Source organism: Coffea eugenioides, chromosome 5 (genome assembly GCF_003713205.1).
Source record: "Coffea eugenioides isolate CCC68of chromosome 5, Ceug_1.0, whole genome shotgun sequence".
Taxonomy (NCBI): Eukaryota; Viridiplantae; Streptophyta; class Magnoliopsida; order Gentianales; family Rubiaceae; genus Coffea; species Coffea eugenioides.
In genome coordinates this window covers 37,686,141-37,707,027 of record NC_040039.1, presented here as the reverse complement: position 1 = coordinate 37,707,027, position 20,887 = coordinate 37,686,141, and the positions used below count along the sequence as shown (strand labels likewise).

At 35.5% G+C, this 20,887-nt stretch overlaps 2 protein-coding genes across 2 annotated transcripts; both read right to left on the bottom strand.

Annotated features, from left to right (window-relative positions):
- Nucleotides 1-12,800: 12,800 nt before the first annotated feature.
- Nucleotides 12,801-14,493, bottom strand: LOC113771548 (premnaspirodiene oxygenase-like). The gene is made up of 2 exons (XM_027316123.1): nt 13,597-14,493; nt 12,801-13,504 (listed from the first exon to the last, which is right to left on the bottom strand). Exons 1-2 carry the CDS (start codon nt 14,491-14,493, stop codon nt 12,884-12,886), a joined length of 1,518 nt encoding a protein of 505 aa, XP_027171924.1. The 3' UTR covers nt 12,801-12,883.
- Nucleotides 14,494-15,961: 1,468 nt separating this feature from the next.
- Nucleotides 15,962-18,121, bottom strand: LOC113771547. Its single transcript, XM_027316122.1, has 3 exons — nt 17,465-18,121; nt 17,284-17,376; nt 15,962-16,102 (listed from the first exon to the last, which is right to left on the bottom strand). Exons 1-3 carry the CDS (start codon nt 18,119-18,121, stop codon nt 15,962-15,964), a joined length of 891 nt encoding a protein of 296 aa, XP_027171923.1.
- Between the last annotated feature and the right edge of the window lie 2,766 nt (nt 18,122-20,887).

Below are 20,887 nucleotides of genomic sequence, written 5' to 3'. Positions count from 1 at the left end.
ATTCACAACCTAGGCTCTGATACCACCTGTGACGACCCCACCTCCCCCTAAGGCGTACCAGAGGGTTCGGCGGACCGCCTGCCCAACTCTCGTCAGGACTCACTCACTCGAATCACGTGCACACATCCATGAACCATAAATAACATCCACAATTCAAACTTATAATTTACATTGATAGAAATCATGGTACAAAGTCTTAATATACCCAAACTAGTTCAAAGTACATACACTCCCATAACAAAACATTCTATTCGAGGAACAACGCGAGTACAAGTCAAAAGTCAAAATAACTAGACTACGCTAGTCTTTACACGTCTCACGCGCCCCTCGTATCCCCGTAAGGAAAACAAAACTAATAGGGTGAGCTAAACCTCAGTGATGTTCCAAATATCAAATTGTCCAGCAAACAAGATAATAACCATGTAATAGTGAAATAGCGAGCAAACAAGTTCAAGTAAAGAGATAAAACTTCAAGTAGTTAAGAATTGTGTGGATCATGTTCACAAGTAAGGATACAGTTTCTCATGTCTCGGCTCCATCCCAACTTGATCGAATAGTAGTTGACACTCCGTCAACTTTCAAGTAATAACTAGTCCAGAAAGAAAACTCCACTTCTCGCCAGTCTCCGTCCACTAATCAACCCCCTTCTCCGGACCCGCACGCCACACGAAACACGGGTGGTAATACTCGAGTATACCGGATTGCCGAGGAGATAACACTCCACTCGACCTTACTAGTGACCCAGGGTTTGTTATCTAATCGACCAGGCCCTTGCCGGCTCGACTCGATTAACTAGCCACAGGGTTTCTGGAATTCCGGGCATAATATAATTCATGTGCATGTAGAGCAAGTCAAGTAAAGTCGATAAATAAGAACAAATTTGGATAGGGCAAGTGCGATAAAGTACACCCTTGCTCTGTCAAATCATATATATATCACGTATTCACGTTGATCAAAGATAAATGGCAAATATCGAGTTCAATCAGATATTTGGAAGCACTCACCAAAATAGTGCCTCTAGTGCTCGTGTCTGGGTGGTACTTCGGGTTTGGAATCCAAATCTGCGATAAAACTTAACTTGAGAACTTTGAAAATCAACTAAAGTTCGAAACTTAAGCGTTTCGTTCAATAAGAATCAAGAAAGTGAAATTCACTTGAGAAATAGCTGTGAAATAGTTGCTCGCTTTTCAAACTGAAAAATTTGATAACATGTTTGCTTGGAGATGACTTTTGAGTCAAAAGTGCAAGTAAAACGGTTTCATAGTGATTCATATCGTTTTCCCTAAGAGTACGAGTTCGGCCAAGTCCTAAACATATAACCCTCGATAAACAAAGTAGCAAAGGTCCTCGCTAGTTCAAGTGATAATCACTTAACCTTTACTCAAGTTGCAAGTATAGTTTCTAGTCCTCGAGTGTAAATTCGGGCAGCATGCCCTTTGTGTTTACCTAATTTTTCAGCCATTTAGGCTTCATTATTTTTCCTCAGCCAAATCCCAAAGTCACACATATCATAAATTCAAGTCAATAGCCGTTCCATAGGTTCATAACATCATAAAAATAAGGATCAAAGTAATAACAAGTGCGGAAATACAATCTAGCAAAAGACAGATTCGACGTGTGGTTGCGGAAATAACACATCCTAGGCTACGCTTATCGAATTGAGGCGTAACTTATACCGTTTCGAAGCTAAGACACATGGCTACAATGTTCATGAAGATCACTTAGTCCAGTTTCCAATGCAACCTAGTCAAATCCTCAATTTACAGAACCAAAATCTAACTAGTCGGCTATTTAAGCGCTTTGCACTGGAATGGTCATATCTCAGGTTACCAAGGTCCGATTAAGGTGTTCTTAGAGGCGTTTAAAAACTAAGTCAGAATACTAAAACTTTCATGTTTTGGCAAAAAGCTATATCAGTACGGATCCTAGTGAATAAATGTGATAAACTGGATAAACTAACCAAACGGACTACTGGGAAAAACCTTAAAACAGTGAGGGTATTGTGGTCTTTTCATGGGCTACGTTACTCCGATTGAGTTGAAATTTTGTAGGCACCTATAAAATACCATTCTCTACAACTTTCATGTTTTAGGCCAAGCCTAATTTTGCCTCTAACTATGAGTATTAAAATCGGACAGAATGTAATCCTGAAATTCCAGAAATCTGGAATTTTTTTGAATTCAATGCAACCTTCCTTGATTTCTTACTTCCAACACTACCAAAACCCCTTATATAACCTTAAATACAACCTATATGTATCATACATCAAGTTTGGCAGCAAGTCCTCAAACCCTAGTTCATATAACCAAAAGGGGAAAAACCCTCAAAACATGATAGCATCCATGATTCACCATAAATTTGAGTTACCAAGCTAATTTACACAAGATTGAAAGTAAGAATTAGGGAACTCATCATCTTTACCTTGATTAGTGTCCACCAAGTGTAGCCTTAGCTGTCCCCTTCACAATCTCACCAACACTTCACTAACTAAACACTCAAAGGTGAGTTTAATCGGTTTATTTCCTTTGTTTTCTCACTTTGTGGTTGGATTCAAGAAGAAATGGAGAAATCTTCTCTTGGTGTTTTTCCCTTCTTTCTCTCGGCCAAGGAGTAGTAGAAATGGAGAGGAAAGTGCAAAATTTGGAGATAAATAGAAAGACCAACTCTTGGTCAAGAAACTCTAGGGTGGCGACACTTGTCGCCACCACCACCTTTCATTTTTCTCTTTCTTTTCCTTGCTATTTTAAGCCTTAATTTTCGGTCAAAGCAGCTGACAATTAAGAAGATATTTTGCTCAAAAATCAATAAGCTTGTATGGTAAGAAAGTGGTGGTCAAGTGGTGCGTTCAATCGGTAGTGCGCGGTACCCGTTGGTTCGCGCCGTTTTTCTTAAAAACACACGTACTAGGGTTTTTACTTCCCATTCGCTAACTCTATATCATTGCTCCTAATCACATATTATATCTCACTTAAAATTCACTTTTAATCTCCAAATTTAATCCTTACTCTGTACCGAAAAGTCATCCGGCGAAAAATCGCGAAAACCCTAATTTTGCTCCAATCTTGAAACCAAAAGTGAAACCCTACTTTCTAGGTTTATTTGCACTTATTGTGGAAAGATTGGGTGGTAGGGCTTTAATAAATAATAATTTCCAAATAAAAGGGCATTTTTGAGAAAAAAATATGAGAAATTTGCGAGTCCTCACAACTTTGACATCATATACTTTGACAGGGATATTGAAGAAAGAATCCCTTGCTACAATACGCACAGATACAACCATATCAGGGTAGCAAACTCAAACTATTCGGTACAAACATTAAAAGAACAATGCTTCATGTAGAGAAGAAACATCCAAAGAATGGTTCTGAACAAGTATCTATTTGATAAATAAGGATTCAATACACAGCATTACAAGGAATGGATCAAAGCAGTGTCAAAAGAATTATCAGCAATGATTTGCTAAACAAATGCTTCTAAGGACATTCAAACTGGTTCAATCGGAGCAAAATTCAGAAAAAATCATTTTCACTGTAGCACCGGAAGTACTGTAGTAGTCCGGTAAGTTACTGTGCAAGCACGGTAACAAAAAGACAAACTGTACACTGTAGCGCATTGTAGCGGTACTGTACATTGCAAACAGTAAAAATCACTGTAGCGGGTACTGTAGCAACACGAAAATTTTGCTATAAATAACCCTCAAATCTAACATAATCGACACACCATTCTTACACCAATTCTTCAAGCCTAATTCTTTCTCTAACTTGAAGAAACTCTCCTCCTTCTCTCTACAAACTAGTTCTTAGTTTTATATTTTTGTTTTTAGATTCAGACAAGGGAGCAAGCCTTGCAAGCTTTCCAAACATTGTAAGTTCTCTTACAAACTCCATATTCTATCTCATTCCATTGAATGGTCGGCTGAGCCGCCTTATATCCATTTATTTATTTTTATTTTATTTGTTTTGTTTATACTAACAATTTATGCCCGATTCTACCGGCCAAACTAACACTCTAACTGAGTGGCAGTCCGACTGCGACCTACTTCCTAACTCTTATGCTTTCTAATTATAATATATATTATATATGTATATATATTATAATATAAATATATAATATATAAATATTAATTATACTAATATATTATATAATTTTATAATATATTATTATTATATATAGGTATATATATAATTATATGCATATACTATATACATTTATAAATATATATATATAAATAATATAAATATATTATTATATAATATAAATAAATATATATTATATATTATATAAATATAATTATATTTAATTAGATAATTATAATATATATTTATATAACATATTATATATGTGTATATAATAATTATAAATATATTATATAATTATACTAATATTGTAATAAAATATTTAATTATAATTAAATATTATAATTTTAATATATATATTATATAATTATATATTAATTTTTTAACTGGTGGCGGAACGGGCCCCATTTCTAAACGGGAATCAGATTTGGATTTTGTCCAAAACCCTCCAAATTACTAGAGAATTGGGGAACTCCAAATTTTTAGGTATGATTCCAAAATCCCGATTCCGATAGTAGTAATCCAAACAACAATTATGAGATTTATTCCAATTCTCCATATCGAAACCCTCTTACCAAATGCCACCTAACATAGACAGTCAAAATGTCCACAATTATAGGACAATTGGCTGACAACATCTCTTCCTCATCATGCAAGAGGTTAACACCATTAAGTGCATCATCCTCTAAGACACAATTGAAAATTCTTAGATTTTTAATCAAGTCAAATGCTAACTTAAATACAAGTATAGAAAATCTTCATCATCATATTGCTAACTTTACCAACTTTGGTGTAAGCTAAGAATCCTAATCTCTAAATGTCTTCATTATCAAGAAAAGGTGCCAGCTTACAGTTAACTTCAACTTCATTATTATCTTCATGGCATGATCATTCAAACCTACAAAAGCCACAAGGCAAAAAAAATTCATGGAACTTAAGAAAATCAAGAAAATTTCAATCAACATTTGAGCAAAAAAAAAAGTTTCATCCCATTCCCAAAAAAAAGGGAAACCGAAAAGAAAAAAAATCAACTTAACAAAATCTCAAGCAACTTTAAAAGGAAAAGAAAAATGAAAAGTACAACCGGACACTTAAAAGTTCAAACCAATGTTAAAAACTTACGAGATTGGAACTATCATCTCGGGGCCAAATGGTACATCAGCCAAAAAAAATTCCAATTTGAGCCTATTAAGTAACGTGGTTTAGTCAATGAAATGCTAATCAGAACACAACGTTCAATGGACTAATTGTGGTTAATAAACTCACGATGTATGCTATGGCCTATTGCTTTAAACAATAGTATATTGTTACTATCTGTACTCCATCTAACAAAATAAAGCTAAAAGAAAAGAAAAAAGAAAGGATATTAAATTTGATAGCTAACAGATTATTGTAGCCAGCAGGGAAACATATTTTATTAAGAAAAGCTCTGACAATAGTGACTACATATATATAGTTTACTTGATTACTACATCACTTTATCGAATTTCATCTCCTTATCTGGTTCACTTGAAAAAAATGTTCCAATTTAATTTGCCGTTAAGGTGTAATACCCATAAAGTGAAAACTTCATTGAGGGAAAAATCAAGATTGAACTTTGCATAAACCTAACATCAAAATATCATCTCGATTCAGAGTACCAGAATGTCAGCAGTTGAGTAGTAAACACTAAAAAACACATACAGATAATAAAAAGGGAAAATTGCAGAAGCCTCCTTCCCTGAGATTTCTGACACTAGCACTCTCCTACCCTCTAGTTTAAGAAATAACACTATCACTCTTGAACTTAAGGATTCTGTTGTAGATTCAGTCCAGGCTAGAAAAAGTCTCATTAAATTTTTTTTTTAAGAAGTGAGATGAGAAATTTGTGCCACATTTGCCTTTCGTGCTACTTGCCAAGTAGTATTAGCAAAGGAAGACCAAAATACCACAAAACTATTAAGAATCAATAAATTTCTGGGGTTGTAAGTGCAAACCATTTTATTGCATCTACAACACCTTAAGCATTGAGTGAAATTAACATGAAAGCAACGGCTAGCTAAACAGCTACATCTATAGGTTCTTGCACCAGCTTATAAAGGATGGACTTGACACATGAAACTCTCTATTAGCAATATGAAGAGTTGTTTGTGGGGGTAACACAGTTGGTTTGATTGAGTTTAGTTTAGTAGCTTGAGGTGAAGTGTTGCAGCAAAGAGCATGGCTTCTTCCAGCCATAGGAGAGAATCATGGAACTTCTCAACATCCTTCACAATAAGGAACAAATATTGCACCTGCAATTGAAAGGTAATACTGAAGATTTCTAAGACTAAAATGAAGCCCAACAAGTTATATTTTTGTTGTGCAAAATACAAGTACTTCCAATGGTATGAGGGTCTCAAAGAAGAAGAGGTCAACAGTAGAAGTGCCGATGCCAATTTAGTGCTGCAATCTCAATAATAGCTGCCAAGGTCTGCAGCAATGCAAACGGAAATGTCAATTCTAATGGCAAGGGTAGGAGCTCTAATTTGTTCACAATTAATTAGCTTACTTACTTCCTCAATTTGTTCACAAGTAACATTTTTTCTTTTGTAAAATTCGTACATCAGGTTTCTCCAAATAATTCGTACATCAAATGTCAATCCAAATTTAATGACTCTAAGAGCTAAACATCCATTCATAACTAAATACTAAGTCCAGCCCTCCAATTGTCAAATATTTCTTGAGCTAAATTATTTCTAAAATTTGTCCATTGGTCACTTGGCAAAATAGTGGATATGTACTCTACTTCTTCATCACTATCTTCATCTTCACTTTCATTTTCTTCACTTTATAGTAATTCTTGTGGATCAAAAGTCATGAACTTCCTTATCAAGTTGTGCAGCAGACAACATGCCATAATTATTCGCACTTGTGTTTGAATTGGAAAAAATGAAGGGGATGCTAGAATCTTCCACCTTCCTTTTAGCAATCCAAAACATCTTTCTATGATATTTCTAGCTTTAGAATGTTTCATGTTGAAATATTCCTCTGGTCTCTGTGGTCGATAACCATCGAATTCATTAAGGTGATATCTTTGCCCTCCATAAGGGGCAAGAAATCCATCAACATTACAATATCCAGCATCCACCAAGTAATAACAACCTTCAAAATTCAATCATGCACAAATTAATACTAGACTAACTACCTTATTTTAGAAAAAAAAATTGATTGAATGGTATTGGATACTGCAATATATGTTTACCTTGTGGGACTCTAAGACCATTAGGTTTAGAGATAGCATTTCGAAGCACACGACCATCATGTGCCGAACCTTCCCAACCAGGCAAGACATAGATAAATTGCATATTAGGAGAACAAACCCCTAATACATTCGTTGCAATACTTCCTTTTCTCGTTCGGTATCTTGATTTTTGTTCAGTGGGTGGTGTCACATCTATTAATGTCCCATCTAAGGCACCTAAACAATTCTATTTTAACAAAAGTAAAAAATGTAAAATGAGTTAAAATGTCTATATTGGATAGTTTGGATGAAAATATACATTTTATTAAATGATTGTATTTTAATTAATGAATTACCTTAAAACATTTCCATCTCTTATCTGTGCAATCTTCGGTAATACGCTCAGGCTTCTTAAGCAATATAGTATACAATTTCAAAACTGTTAGGAGGTAAAGATTAAATTGACGACTCACTATTTCTCTACTTCTCCAAAATAGACCACAAATTGTTCTACTTTTCTTGTGGTGAGCCAAAACATATGCAAACATGGCAACAATTTCTTCTATTGACATGTTTCTTGTAACTTTCAAACCTCCAGTGTCTCTAATCATTTCACATAATATCCCAAATGTTCGTGTATCCATACAAAGTTCACTAATACAATAAGCATCACTCTCCCTAGTTAAATTGAATAAGTGTTGCATGCGCTCAGTGCGTTTTTCTTCTTTTGATTTTTTTTGGCGCCTTCTACTTTTGAGATGAATGAATATTAACTGGTACCACATCATAAAAAGTGCAATAATAACCATTATCATTCCCGATAAAATTTGGCTATTCCGATATTTTTTGCGTCTTCTGTTTCCAATAGGCAAACATGGCATCTTTGTCTACATAACAATATGACAACCAAAAATAAGTATTCACCATAAAACATTAAATACAAATGCACATGTGTCAAATATAATGCCTGTTCCATTGAGGCTAAGTAGTGCTAGTTTATAAAGGTTTATCACTTCAATTGTGTCATAGATCTAGTCATTTGCTCGGAATCAAATTTGACATATTGCTATGAATGTTAAGAATCTATTACCAACAAAGGATAAAAATGCGTCCATCCATTGATGTCAGTTAATCCCAATTGTCACTTTGCACATTAAAGTAAAGAGAACTAGTCTAACATATGCTTCAATATCGACAATTATTGACCACTATGGATATTATTCAAAGGCATTAATGCCTTTGAATTTTCAAAGACGTAATGCTTCAAAGAGAGCTAATCGAATTGCTCTACAAAAATTCAAAAGGCGGTGGTTTCAAAAATAAATGACAATGATCAAATACTCTACATAGACAGCATAAGCATTTAAGGTTCAAGAACCACCACAACCATTTTCCATAGTATGTGCAAGCATTCTTTTGATTCAAAAGGCGGTGGCTTCAAAAATAAATGACAATGATCAAATAGTCTACAGAGACAACATAAGCATTTAAGGTTCAAGAACCAGACAACATACGCATTTGATTTTGAGGTCTTCTTAAAAAGCAGAAAGTCAACAAAGCAATCTTAATTAAGAGAATTGGACATTAAAATTGCCAGAAACAAGAGGAAAACCATGAAGCAGAAAAGTTTGAGCAACTCATAGAGTAAGAGGCCTAAAAAATCGAAGAAGGAAGCATTCCAATAAGTCTATAGAAAAAAAAAAGGAACCGGTACAGATGAAAATCCTGTATATATCATTTTTTGTCCCCTCAAAGGACATTATTATTAGTGAAAACTTATATATTACTGAAGAAATTAGTGAAAACTTATATATTATTATTATTAGTATTAATTATAGGAGAAATTTGAGAGAATACATACCTTAGAACCCTTGGATTTGGGTTGAGGGTTTTCTTCAATTTTTCTTGGAGATCTTTCTCATAGAGATCTTGTTGAACAATTTGCCTATTGAAGATATTTGCCCACTATTAACCCATTTAGATCTACTTTAAATCTTTTTTTTAAGAGATTTTGGATAAAAGATGAAGACTATACGACGAAGAAGAAGAGATAGGAAAATTGATGAAAAAGAAAAACAGAGGGAGCGGTGTGTGATAGAGAGAAAGAGAAGGTTGAGAACTTTTGTATATGATGGGTAGGTCTGTCATAAATGTTGTGAGGGAATAAGTTGAGGGTTTTGTCCAAACCTCCCAATTTATTCTGGAATGAGAAGTCCGATTTTTTAGAAATGATTCCAAAAACTGCATTCCAATAGGTTTAACCCAAGCAACAAATAAGAAGTTTATTTCATTCTGTGATTCCCAAACCCTTTAACCAAGCGGCCCCTTATAGACTCTAAAATTTCTTAAAACAAATATAGTTTTAAACCAAAACTTATTTGGAAACTAACTTGAGATTTCCTAATCTAATATGGAAACTAAACAAATAAGATACCAAAAAGAACTACGAAACTAAATACTAAAATAGCTTGGTTTAATTTCCTTCATTGCCTCTCTTAAACCAGGCTCTTGATGTTGTTATCTCCAATGCCATCATGAGTTTGAATCTCCATGAAAAATTCAGTCACAGTATAAATGACATGGAGTTCTAACTTGCAATTGACCTTCAATTTCATCTTCGCGTGTAGTAGTGGACGAAACTTATACTTCTCAAACAACTTCTTAGCTTGATCACTCTTGTCAAAAAATTCAAACATATTCACCCATATTCCATTAGATACTCCATCATTCAGTTCATCCATATCACTAATAAAATCTCCCAAAATCACAATATCATAGTTACCACTACCAATATTTTTAACATCACCATATTTTTGTGTTGATTGATTCACATTAACAAATGCATCAATCTTAACGGTGTTACGATTTTCAACTAATTTGTCCACTCCACAATTGATTTCAACCAATCTCATTACTTCATTTTTCTCTTCAAAAAATTCATCAACCTCGATAAAGTCAACAATTTCTCTATCATCATGATCTTCAACCACATCTTTAATTTGATCAATGATTTCACTTTCTTTCTCAATCACTTGTGAAATTTCTTCTTCAATCACAATTTCTTCATCTTTAGATGTATCGACAATTGCTACAATTTCTTCTTTCTTTGCCTCATCAGAAACTTCTTTTTCTTCTTCCTCGTCACAAATTTCTTCTCCACCATGACCATAGGAATTTATTAAAAATTTCCAAGCCTCCTTTGCTGTCTTTACATGTATGAATTTTTTCATTACATGTAACTGGACTTGGGTATGGAGATAGTAGAATGCCTTACAATTCAACTGTCTATTCTTCTCTAATTGTTTAACTGCATCCCTTGATAATTCTGCGCCTGCTATAGGTTCCGTGAACCCCTTTTGGATAATATTCCAAACTCTAATATTTTTGAAAAAATTCTTCATCATCGACCTCCAAGTTTCAAAATTATTTTTACCATCAAAGATAAAAGCAGGACAATGTTGTAAATAATGCAGATTCATACTTTAATTTCACGAACAAGCCCTAGGATCAAAGTCTAGAGCTCTAATACCACTTGTTAGCACGAAAAATTATGTGCGTACTGCGGAAACAATTTTGACACATATAAAAATATGTGGGAAGAGGAGGAGAACAAATACTCAATAATTTATTTAACTCAAAACTCAACAATAACAAATATCAAGTCATTTCACTCACAACAACTCACAAATCTCAACTATGAGGTTTTCTCTCAAGACTGAACTCTTCTCTTCAATTAATAACCCACTAGACTGGTAGTATTTATAAACTCTAAAATTTCCTAAAACAAATATAGTTGTAAACCAAAGCTTATTTGAAAACTGACTTGAGATTTCCTAATCTAATATGGAAATTAAACAAATAAGATACCAAAAAGAACTAGGAAACTAAATACTAAAATAGCTTGGTTTAATCCCTCGCCAACACTAGGGATAATGTTGTCTTAATTGTGGGGAATGGTCTATGGGTGAAATGAATTGAAATTTTAGTTAAAATTTTTCAAATTTTCATACTTTTGTTCTTGTTTCTTTTTCCTTATATACAATGGCTTGTATTTCAAGTTTTAGTATTGTTAAAGGTTAATATGTATGGATGTGTTAGGTATTAAATGGTGTTGATTTAGAGTACTTCTTTAGTGAATATTTGATATTTTGTGACTCTTTTTATTTTTGGCTAATTTTTCTGGGTTTTGTAAATAGTTGTTTGGTCATCTATTGTGATTTGGCCTAATTATTAATCTTATGTCTCCATATTATTAGAAAATGAAGCAGGCTTTTTGTTTATAGTTGTTCTTATAAGTTTATTTTATTAACTTGAACTATACTCCGCTGGCTGTTATTCCTTAGTTACCAGGGGTTTTTATTGACCAAATATCAACTGTTGCATCAAACAATGACGATAGCTATTAGCATGTTATTTTTAAATGGTCAAAACTAAGTAATTGAATTCCTTCATTTGGAAATGTGAAAAAGTTTAAGTGTGGGAGAATTTTAAAAAAAAAGAAAGAAAAAAGAAAAACAGAAAATGAAAACCAAATGTGAATTATAAAACTAGTCTATGGATTCATATGATTATATGTTTGAGATTTTGCTTAATGATTGGTCCATTTCTAGATCTGCGGCAGTTTGGCATGGATCTGTCCATGTATCCTTGTCGATTGACTATAAGAAGTTTGCATCGTTTCCCTATTTTAATTATATTTCATTTCTTTTTTAGTTTAGACTACTAGCCTATATTATTCAGACTTTGATAATTTTATTAATTTTTTAACACAATTGTATGTTTGTTGGCTTTGCCATGTTCTTTTGAGTGTGCCCTAAGATTTAGATTTTTGTTTGAATCTTGTTTATTTTGGGGGTTTGATCATGAACCAGCCCTTGTTCTTTTTATGGATTTCATTCATAAAGCAAATCCACTTTTCACACTTCCACTACCGCATCAAAGGTACCTTGACCAGCCTTTTTTCTTGTTTTTCAGTGGAGTTCAAGCCTTAAGCCACGTTAATGAGCCATAACAATTACTACAAGGAAATTGAGACATTGCCTGCAAACTTCTTATCTCACCTTCACTTGGGCAAATTTCCATTTTTTCCAGACGAGACTGAATTGCTGAACTTGTTGCTGCAACATGCCATTGATGCTTCAAGATTTGCTGATTGATTCAAAGAAGTTTGGCTATAAGAAGGTTGAACTTAAAAATCAAACGCTGATGTTTCCTAAAGGACTAAGGTTTTTGATCTACACACTTCCTCTTGAAAGAATGGCTAACTGGGAGTCGATATAATGTAAATTGGTTTCGATTTAAGCTAGTTGAACTCAATTCCATTTCAGCTCGATTAAAGATCGTTTAGTTTCGGCTTGATAAATCCAAGCCAAACTTTCTCAAGATTAAAAACATGTTGAAATAAACAAGTTTGAACTCTAAAGAACTCAATATGATTCAAAAACGTTAAACGTTTATTATAGCAATAAAATAAGGAGCAACTTCCATGAAATATTCTGTGGTGATAGGATTCCATGTTGTGTTTGCTTTGCTAATGAAGAATCCAACCGGCCAGCAAAACAGTGTCACAATCTTTGGTGTCCAATAGTGCAGACCAGTATTTGAACTATGCAGATGGATCATGAATAGTTGCAACTAAAGTCAAGCTGTTTTTTCTTCTTGCAGTTGCACCTAAGATTTCGGTCATGTCTGGCATTTGAGGACCTGCAGTTCCATTGGGAAGTGACCAGTCAAAATGGTACAGCAGCTTAGCAAGAAGAAGCTCAACACCTGCCGAACCAAATGATATTCCTGGGCAAATCCTTCTTCCTCCACCAAATGGGATATACTCGAAATTCGTCCCTATTGAGTCAATGCCACTGTCAAGAAATCTCTCCGGTTTAAACTTTTCGTGGTTCGGCCAAACTTCAGGATCACGATGAATTGCCCAGGCATTTATCATGACTTTAGTTTTGATGGGAATATCGTAACCAGCAATCTTACATGGCTCCCTGCATTCTCTTGGAAGTATCAGTGGAAGAGGAGGGTGCAGCCTCAGAGTCTCTTTGATCACTGCTTTTAGGTAATTCAATTCCTTCAAGTCTGTCTCTTGTACTGTTTCCTTCCCCTCGAGGACCTGTCTCAGCTCAGCTTGGGCCTTTTCCATGACACTTGGGTTTCTAATCAGCTCTGCCATTGCGTAGTCTAATGTGGCTGCAGAAGTTTCGGTCCCAGCTGCAAAAACGTCCTGTATTGCAGTTCAAGAGAGAATGGTTACTTAAAATATGATGAAATGGGAAACTTGCTTGAGGTGTCTGTGATATGTTACTATATACTTACCCAAATAACAGCCTTGATGCTGTCTGTTGAAATATTGAAGTCACCTCTTTCCTTAAGTCTTAATAGGACATCAACTAAATCTTCCTCTGCTGATTGGGAATCAATTAAATCACTTGTTTGCTTCTCTTTGTGCTCATTGATTATGTTTTCAAGCAGCTGGTCAATCTCGTGATGCAGCTTTAGCAGTTTTGGCTTCAAACCACTCAAAGAATGAAGGAATTTTAGCGAAGGAAACAAATCAGCTATATCGAAACCTCCGCCTGATAAAATTGCCTCATTTATCAGCGGTATCAGAACATCTTGGTGCGCGAAGCTCTTTCCGAAAGCTGCTCTGCAGACTACGCCATTCGTAAAAGAGAAGACTTTTTCAGTAACATTGACTGGCGAGTTTGACGATGACTTGATGGATCTAATCACCTTCGAGGCCTCGTCCTCCCGGAGACTGCCAAAAGACCGTACGCTCTTGGGACTGAGGAGTTCTACAAGACAGATTTTTCGCATCTGTTTCCAGTGATCACCGTAAGGTGAAAAGGCGATATCCAAGTTGTCGTAACCAAGTATCTTAGAAGCTAGAAGTTCTGGTCGGTCTGCAAAGGCAATGTCATGAACTTTCAGCACTTCTTTTGCTTCCTGTGCTGCTGATATAATCACTGTAGATATTTCTCCCATCTGCAGATGCATGATGGGTCCAAATTTTTTAGCCATGTCTCTTAGAGCAAGGTGTGGCAAAGAACCAGCTAGATGGTGCATACTTCCAACCAGAGGAATCTTCCATGGCCCTGGGGGTTTTCTGGGATTATCAGTTCTCTTGGAACTTTTGATGAATAGCCTATTAAACTTCCATAGAAGAAAAAAGAAGAGGATGCTTACAAGAAAAGCAGGATAAGTAATCTCCATTTCTAAAAGAGAGGACAGAGGAGAGGTAGAGTTACTTCCTCACCTGTTCCAAAGTTTATAATTGCTTGCAGGCTTGTTATCAATTTTGTGTTTACTTCTTAATCTATAGACTTTCTGTCAGGTAGAGATGCTTTTCTAGACAGGAATTGATTCTTAGGTCGTTGTCTTTTTCTTCTGTTTCTCGCACGGTAATCTAAGGCAGCAACCTAGTCATAGATACCTTTAGAAAATTAGCAAGTGTTCGGTGTGAGTTGTTTAACCTCCAAAAGTTACAAGTGTAAAATAGATTTAGAGCCTGTTTGGAATCACGATGCTTTTGTTAAGCTGATAGAAGTACTTTTAAAAAGTGATTAATTGAAATTTATATTTGATCTATAAACACACAGTAAAAGGATTTAATTATGATTATAATCACATTTTTGAGCTATGGTTTAGGCTAATGTGTCACCGTTATTTTTTTTATTTTTTAAAACTAGTGGTTACTAATAAAAGTCAAAATCAAATTAATAAATTGATAAATTTACTCTTTCATTATTTCTTTTTTCATTAATTCATAGATTGATAAATTGATAGAACTAACGGTTATTTTCATTAATTAGTTAATAATTAGTGCTCTAATTACTTAATTGCTTGATATTAGTAAAGGAGATTGGATGGAAAAGAAGGGTAAAATTTAAAAAAAAATTCTATTTAAAATCACAAGAATCATAACAAAAATCATGTCAAAAAATATGACTATCTGTTTTATTGAATTTTGTATTATTAGTATAATTTTGTTACTTATTTGTGTTGTCTAATTTATTAGTATAGTTTTTAAAAGGGGTATTTTTGAAGAATAAATCTTATAGACACTGAAAGTGTATACACTATTACTGTTAGATTCATGACATATATACAAAAGTTGAATTTCAAATTCAAATTTTACATAGTTGCCATTCATCCAACGCTGACAGAGTATACACAGTTAATATAGAAAAGATTAATCCATTTTTGAAATAAAAGTTTCATCTCTTCCTTAAAGTACTTTTTTAATGTTAATTTTTTTAATTAGACTAATTTTGCTATTAAATCTTAATCTTAGGGAGGTTTGTGTAATGCAATTTTGCAAACTTCAGGGGACGCTAGTGAAATTGTCAGAAACTTTAGATCATTTGATGATTAAAATTTGGGTAAAGTACATAAAACCCCCCTGTGGTTAAGAAAATTGACACGAAACTTCCTCATTGTTTAGAAACTCCCACTTAACTCCCCTGTGCTTTGGACTTGTTTGGATTTTACCTGCTAACCGGCTGGGGAGCTAGCGAGTGATATTTACGAGACTTAATGGTAACTTGTGTCTAGCAGAAACTCATTTCATTCCAATTTTGTCCTCCATGTCTCTTCCAAGCTTGCACCCACCATAGTTGTAGATCTGCAAATGAAAAATTTCGACAGAGATGCAAAACGAAGACCCAAAAACGTAAAGAGCTCAGCGCAACTTTGGATGGATCAAGAAAAGCTTTGGAGGGGCAAAATCAGCTATCATTTCAAGGAAGAACCCAAAAATGTCAAACTCCCAAAATTTTGGCGGTGGATCGAGAGACCTAAGGTACCAAAATCGGCGTTGTTTCTGCAACAATAAAGCAAAGATTAAGGTAGTAGAATCTGAAAAACCATCAAAAGGTATGTTGTATTATGTATGTGAAACTGGTGCTTGTTCATTTTGGGCATGGTGCAACCCAATTAGTAGAGAGGGAGGCACTAATGAATCATCCTGCCAAAGTCCATACGTGGAAGGGGTTTCATCAATTCGACCTGCAACCGCGGAAAGATTTATCATCTCTGGGCAAGGAATAGAAAGTAATAACTATAACATTATTATAGGATTACAATCGAAGATTCACAATGTCGAAGCAACGATGGGGCTAATGAAGATGATGATGATGCTGACTGTACTTGTGTCTCTTTTGTCACTGGTCGTTATATGTATGAGATGAATTTTGGGCAAAAAGTGTAATGTTTGGCTGTTTGGCCGTGTAATAGAATCTAGAGTTGGGAAATTGTAGTGAAGTTGTTTCAATTTGGAGTTGATTTTCATGTTTGAATTATAAATGAGCAACTGAAGCTGCTTTTGTTCAAGACATTGAAAAAACCTGCTTCTGGTGTGGGACATATACAGAAAAACCTGTGATAAATAAGCGAAGACGTGCCATCCATAAACACAAAAATCAACTCATTACTACAACCATACCACAATGGTATCCTACCATAACATGGTCAAAAGGTTCACCAGCATAGCTATCTAGTCACAAATGCAACAGTCGATCAAAACATAGCCAATTTATCTGAGTACAATACCACAATGGCATCAGTCAACCAAACGATAGCCACAGTCAACGAAATCATTCACACAAAAACCATAATACAATATCCACGAGAGCAACAGTCAACCAAAAAATAACCAAAAATCTGAGTACAATGAAAAATACTGCAACATCCATCCATACCATAATGGCATCAGTACATTCAACCAATAAAATGACATATTCTACTTGGCATAAGCAGTATTGTTAATCAACAAAATCAGGAAAACAGCTTTTCATTTTCTTGGTCTCTTGGAGCCACAATGTCGCAACCTTGACATCCTTGAAGTTGCAGCAGGTTGCTTTCTCTTTGAGAATCTGCTTTGCTGGCTTTCTTGGTTGGTACCACCTATAGGCTGATTTGGCTCCTACACGTACCTCGTCATGGTTAGTATATATGTAAGTATATTCCAGCATCCAAAAATGTTTGGCCAGTACTCTCTAGTACCAGTGAAACTGTAGTAGCAGTACTTGAGACGCTTGCCTGAGCAGCAGAAGCTACGGATGTTGCCTTTGAAGCTGTTTGACCAACTTTAGGTGCCTACAGTCCAAATCAAAATGAATTAGTATATAAGTAGCAACAAAACACACTAAACCATATTACAGTAGAGTGTAAAATGTTACATTACTTTGTAAAGTTTAGACTTAGGGTCAATCGCTGATTTACAAGTACGTATGTTATGTCCAGTTTTCAAACATCTCCGACAGTAAACTGCAAGTCCTTTCCTACTTGCTTTCTGCTGATTTGTAGGCTCTTCTGGACCCTTTTTTCTCTGTTTTTTTGGCCTACCAGGCTGTTTTTTCACCAATGGTGGGTTCAGATATTGCATCTTGCTATCTACCCATAACTGCTTCGAAGGAACGGGACCAATTGTGAAGTTGGAGGCCCTTAAATATGCTTCCCTATGGTAACAAGCATCAACATATTCCTCGAATTTCAGCTTTCTGCTCTGAATGCAGGCAACCGCATGCACGCAAAGAATGCCACTAAGCTGAAAATGACCACAGGTACAAGTTTTCAACTCCAAATTGACAACATTTGTCCTTCCGTAGCCATCAACTTCCAAATTTCCATTTCCTCCATAAACCGCAACACAATTTCTTGCCTTTATCTTAAGTTTCTCCAACTTCTCATAAATGTTTGGACATAAAGTTTCACCATGTTTCAGCATGCCCTCTCGTTTGGTTACCAATCTTTGCATTAATCTCCTCCGAATCCACTCCAGCATTGTTATTATTGGCTCCCCTCTAGCTTTTAGAATGTAATTATTCCATGACTCACTCATGTTGTTAACGCAAGTGTCACTCCTACAAGCTGTACTAAAATGAGCTCTAGACCATAATTTTGGAGGCAACCGTTTGAACCATCCTGCAGCTGTTAGCTTGTCACCTTCCTGTGGGTCAGCCCTCTCAAGATTTGAAGGGCAATTTCATGCTCCGGCATGCTTGCTGCTGCAGCTACTTCCCAAAACAGATCTCTAAGGTCTTGATCCTTGAATCTTTGTTTGAAGTTCTCGAACATATGTTTCAAACAGAATCTGTGCTCTGATTCAGGAAATAATTCTTCAATTGCATGGACAAGACCCTTTTGCCTATCTGAGATGAAAGTGTAAGCCACTCCTTTGTTTCCTCTTCCAATTTGGCTGATTAATTCCCGCAAAAACCAACTCTAACTGTCGTAATTCTCAACCTCAACAACAGCAAAGGAAATAGGGAACATATTTTCATTGGCATCCCTACCCAAGGCTGTAAGCAGCTGACCTCCAAAGGGACTCTTGAGGAAGCAGCCATCTAGACCTATGATAGGTCTACATCCTTGTAGGAAACCATTTTTCAACGCACCTAAACCATAATATATCCTCTGAAATGTAGCCCTTTCCTCAATATTTCGCCTATCAATTTGCAATGAAATATGACTATCAGGATTGGAATTTTTTACAGTAGCTACATAATCCCAAAGTCTGTGGTATTGCTCCATGTCATTGCCTCTGAGTGCCTCTAATGCTTTTTGCTTTGTCCTGACAGCTTTTTTTTTTACTAATGTCTAGCATGAACAATCTTCTTGTCTCATTCACCATGCCAGGAATACTACACCGAGGATCATCTCTCACTTTGGCTTGAAATTTATGACTCAGATATGTTAAGGTGGCATGTCGATTGCTGTAATTCCTGCCACAATGGTGATCTCCCTTAAGAGTCTTGATCATAAATATCTTTGATCTCTGGATTCTGCTTGCATGAATCCTCCAACTACGCCCCCTTGCACATTTAGCTGTGATTCAAGACCCCTCATTTTTGATGTACTTGTGCTCATATCCCTCCCTAATACCCCATTCCACTAAAACCTCTCTAAACTTATGAAAGCTGCTAAATTTCTGGCCAACCTTTAGTTCAAAGTGCTCTTTTCTAAACTCTTCATCTGCATTGAAGTAGCTGTAGACAGGGGTGCTTTCATCATCAGAACCTATTCCTCTGTCAAATAGGTTTTCATCATCATCTACTGCCTCATTCCAATCCTGTTCCTGCTGATTTTGTTGCTGTTGTTGATGTTCATCTAAATCAGCTTCTGGGTTTTCGGTTGGTTGCTGATTTTCATGTTGTTTTTGGTGCTGTTCATCTAAATCAGCTTTGTTTGATGTTTTTGCTTGCTGATTTTCTTGTTGCTGCTCAGAAGGAATACCAACCGAATTTGCAGATCCAATATTTATAGACGCCTGTGTTGATCCTTGACCATGTAAACCTGCAAATATATCATCATCTTCAGGCAGTTCTACTGCTTCTCTTAGCCAGTCAGGAAAATCTGAGTAATCCAGTATGATTTCATCTTCTTCTCCGTCTTCATGAATTGGTCTTTCTCCATAACAATCAGTCTGCTCTGATGTTGGATCTCTCTCTGTCTGTGTTGTTTCTTCTGCTGATTTCCTTGTATGACACTGCCGAAACTCTGAGGATGTATCACCTTCTTCTTTGTCTTTAAATAACCGCCTGACTGATTTCCTTGCGCTTAACTTTACTCTTTGTGACTTGACTTTTTTATCATTTCTTACCTTCTTTCTCTTGGACTTGTCACCAGCATCATGTATCTTCTCTTTATGTGGTCCCATAACAGCTGGATCTGACTCCATTTGTGATGACTTTTCTTCGCAGACGTCCTTTGCTTTGTTGTTAATGTCTGGAATGTCATTATTGTCCTCACTCCCAATTACTTCCTTGACCATGTCATCCTTGCCTTTAACAGTTGAGGACGAACTAATCTCAGCCTGCCAGGCATCATGATATGAAAGTGTAAGTATGCCATCACCAGTCACTCTCTGGTACAGTAATTTTCCTTCCGGGGACACAACTTCAATGGGATCAGACCCCCTCTCAGCATATATGTGCATTTCTTTAAGCCCCTCATAACATGTTGTCAATAATTCGATGTCCACATCATCATTGATGCTAACCACACCAAAATCAAGGTCATGAAAGGGAATAGAGTACCAGAAATTCATATTTGTAACGCCGTGCTCAATTGTTTGGTACATTTTTTGAAACTCAAATACGGATAATTCATCAGGGTCGAAATCACAAAATACCCTCACATGTTCGCCAGTGTATCTAATTCTCGGCTCCCATTTGAAATATCCACCATAATGCAAGTGTATGTCTACGGTCTGCCACGAATTATCTCCCATTTTTATGCACCTAACCCAAAGTAATCGAGATTATTTTACTAATTTCGTTTTCAAGTGTATCAAAAAACAGAGATTCATTTACTCATTTGCTTTTCAGATGTATCAAAAAGAACATGCAATATTTCATACACTCAGTTTCAAAAACATAAAAAATGAACAACAACACACTTATCTAGAAGGATGAAAAACATAATCAAGACCATAATCAAGACCAGTATGGACCAATGAAAATTCGATTACTCCACAAAAACTCATATTTTTTTGCAGTATACTGCAATTTTTTAAATAATTGCACCCAAACATTGTCAGAAAAGCTTCTGACTAAGCCAAATCTTGACATTTTGCGTATTGTTATAAAAAAGCAAAAAAAATTCC

Bases quoted from the DNA above. Each gene is read 5' to 3' on its own strand.
- LOC113771548 (XM_027316123.1), bottom strand. From the start codon at position 14,493: ATGGAGATTACTTATCCTGCTTTTCTTGTAAGCATCCTCTTCTTTTTT. The intron at 13,505-13,596 runs GTAAGTATATAG...ACTGCAATACAG, and splicing joins GCATCAAGGCTGTTATTTGG to GACGTTTTTGCAGCTGGGAC.
- LOC113771547 (XM_027316122.1), bottom strand. From the start codon at position 18,121: ATGAGTGAGTCATGGAATAATTACATTCTAAAAGCTAGAGGGGAGCCA. The intron at 17,377-17,464 runs GTAATGTAACAT...TTTGGACTGTAG, and splicing joins CTAAGTCTAAACTTTACAAA to GCACCTAAAGTTGGTCAAAC. The intron at 16,103-17,283 runs GTACTAGAGAGT...TTATTGTTGCAG, and splicing joins CTGCTACTACAGTTTCACTG to AAACAACGCCGATTTTGGTA.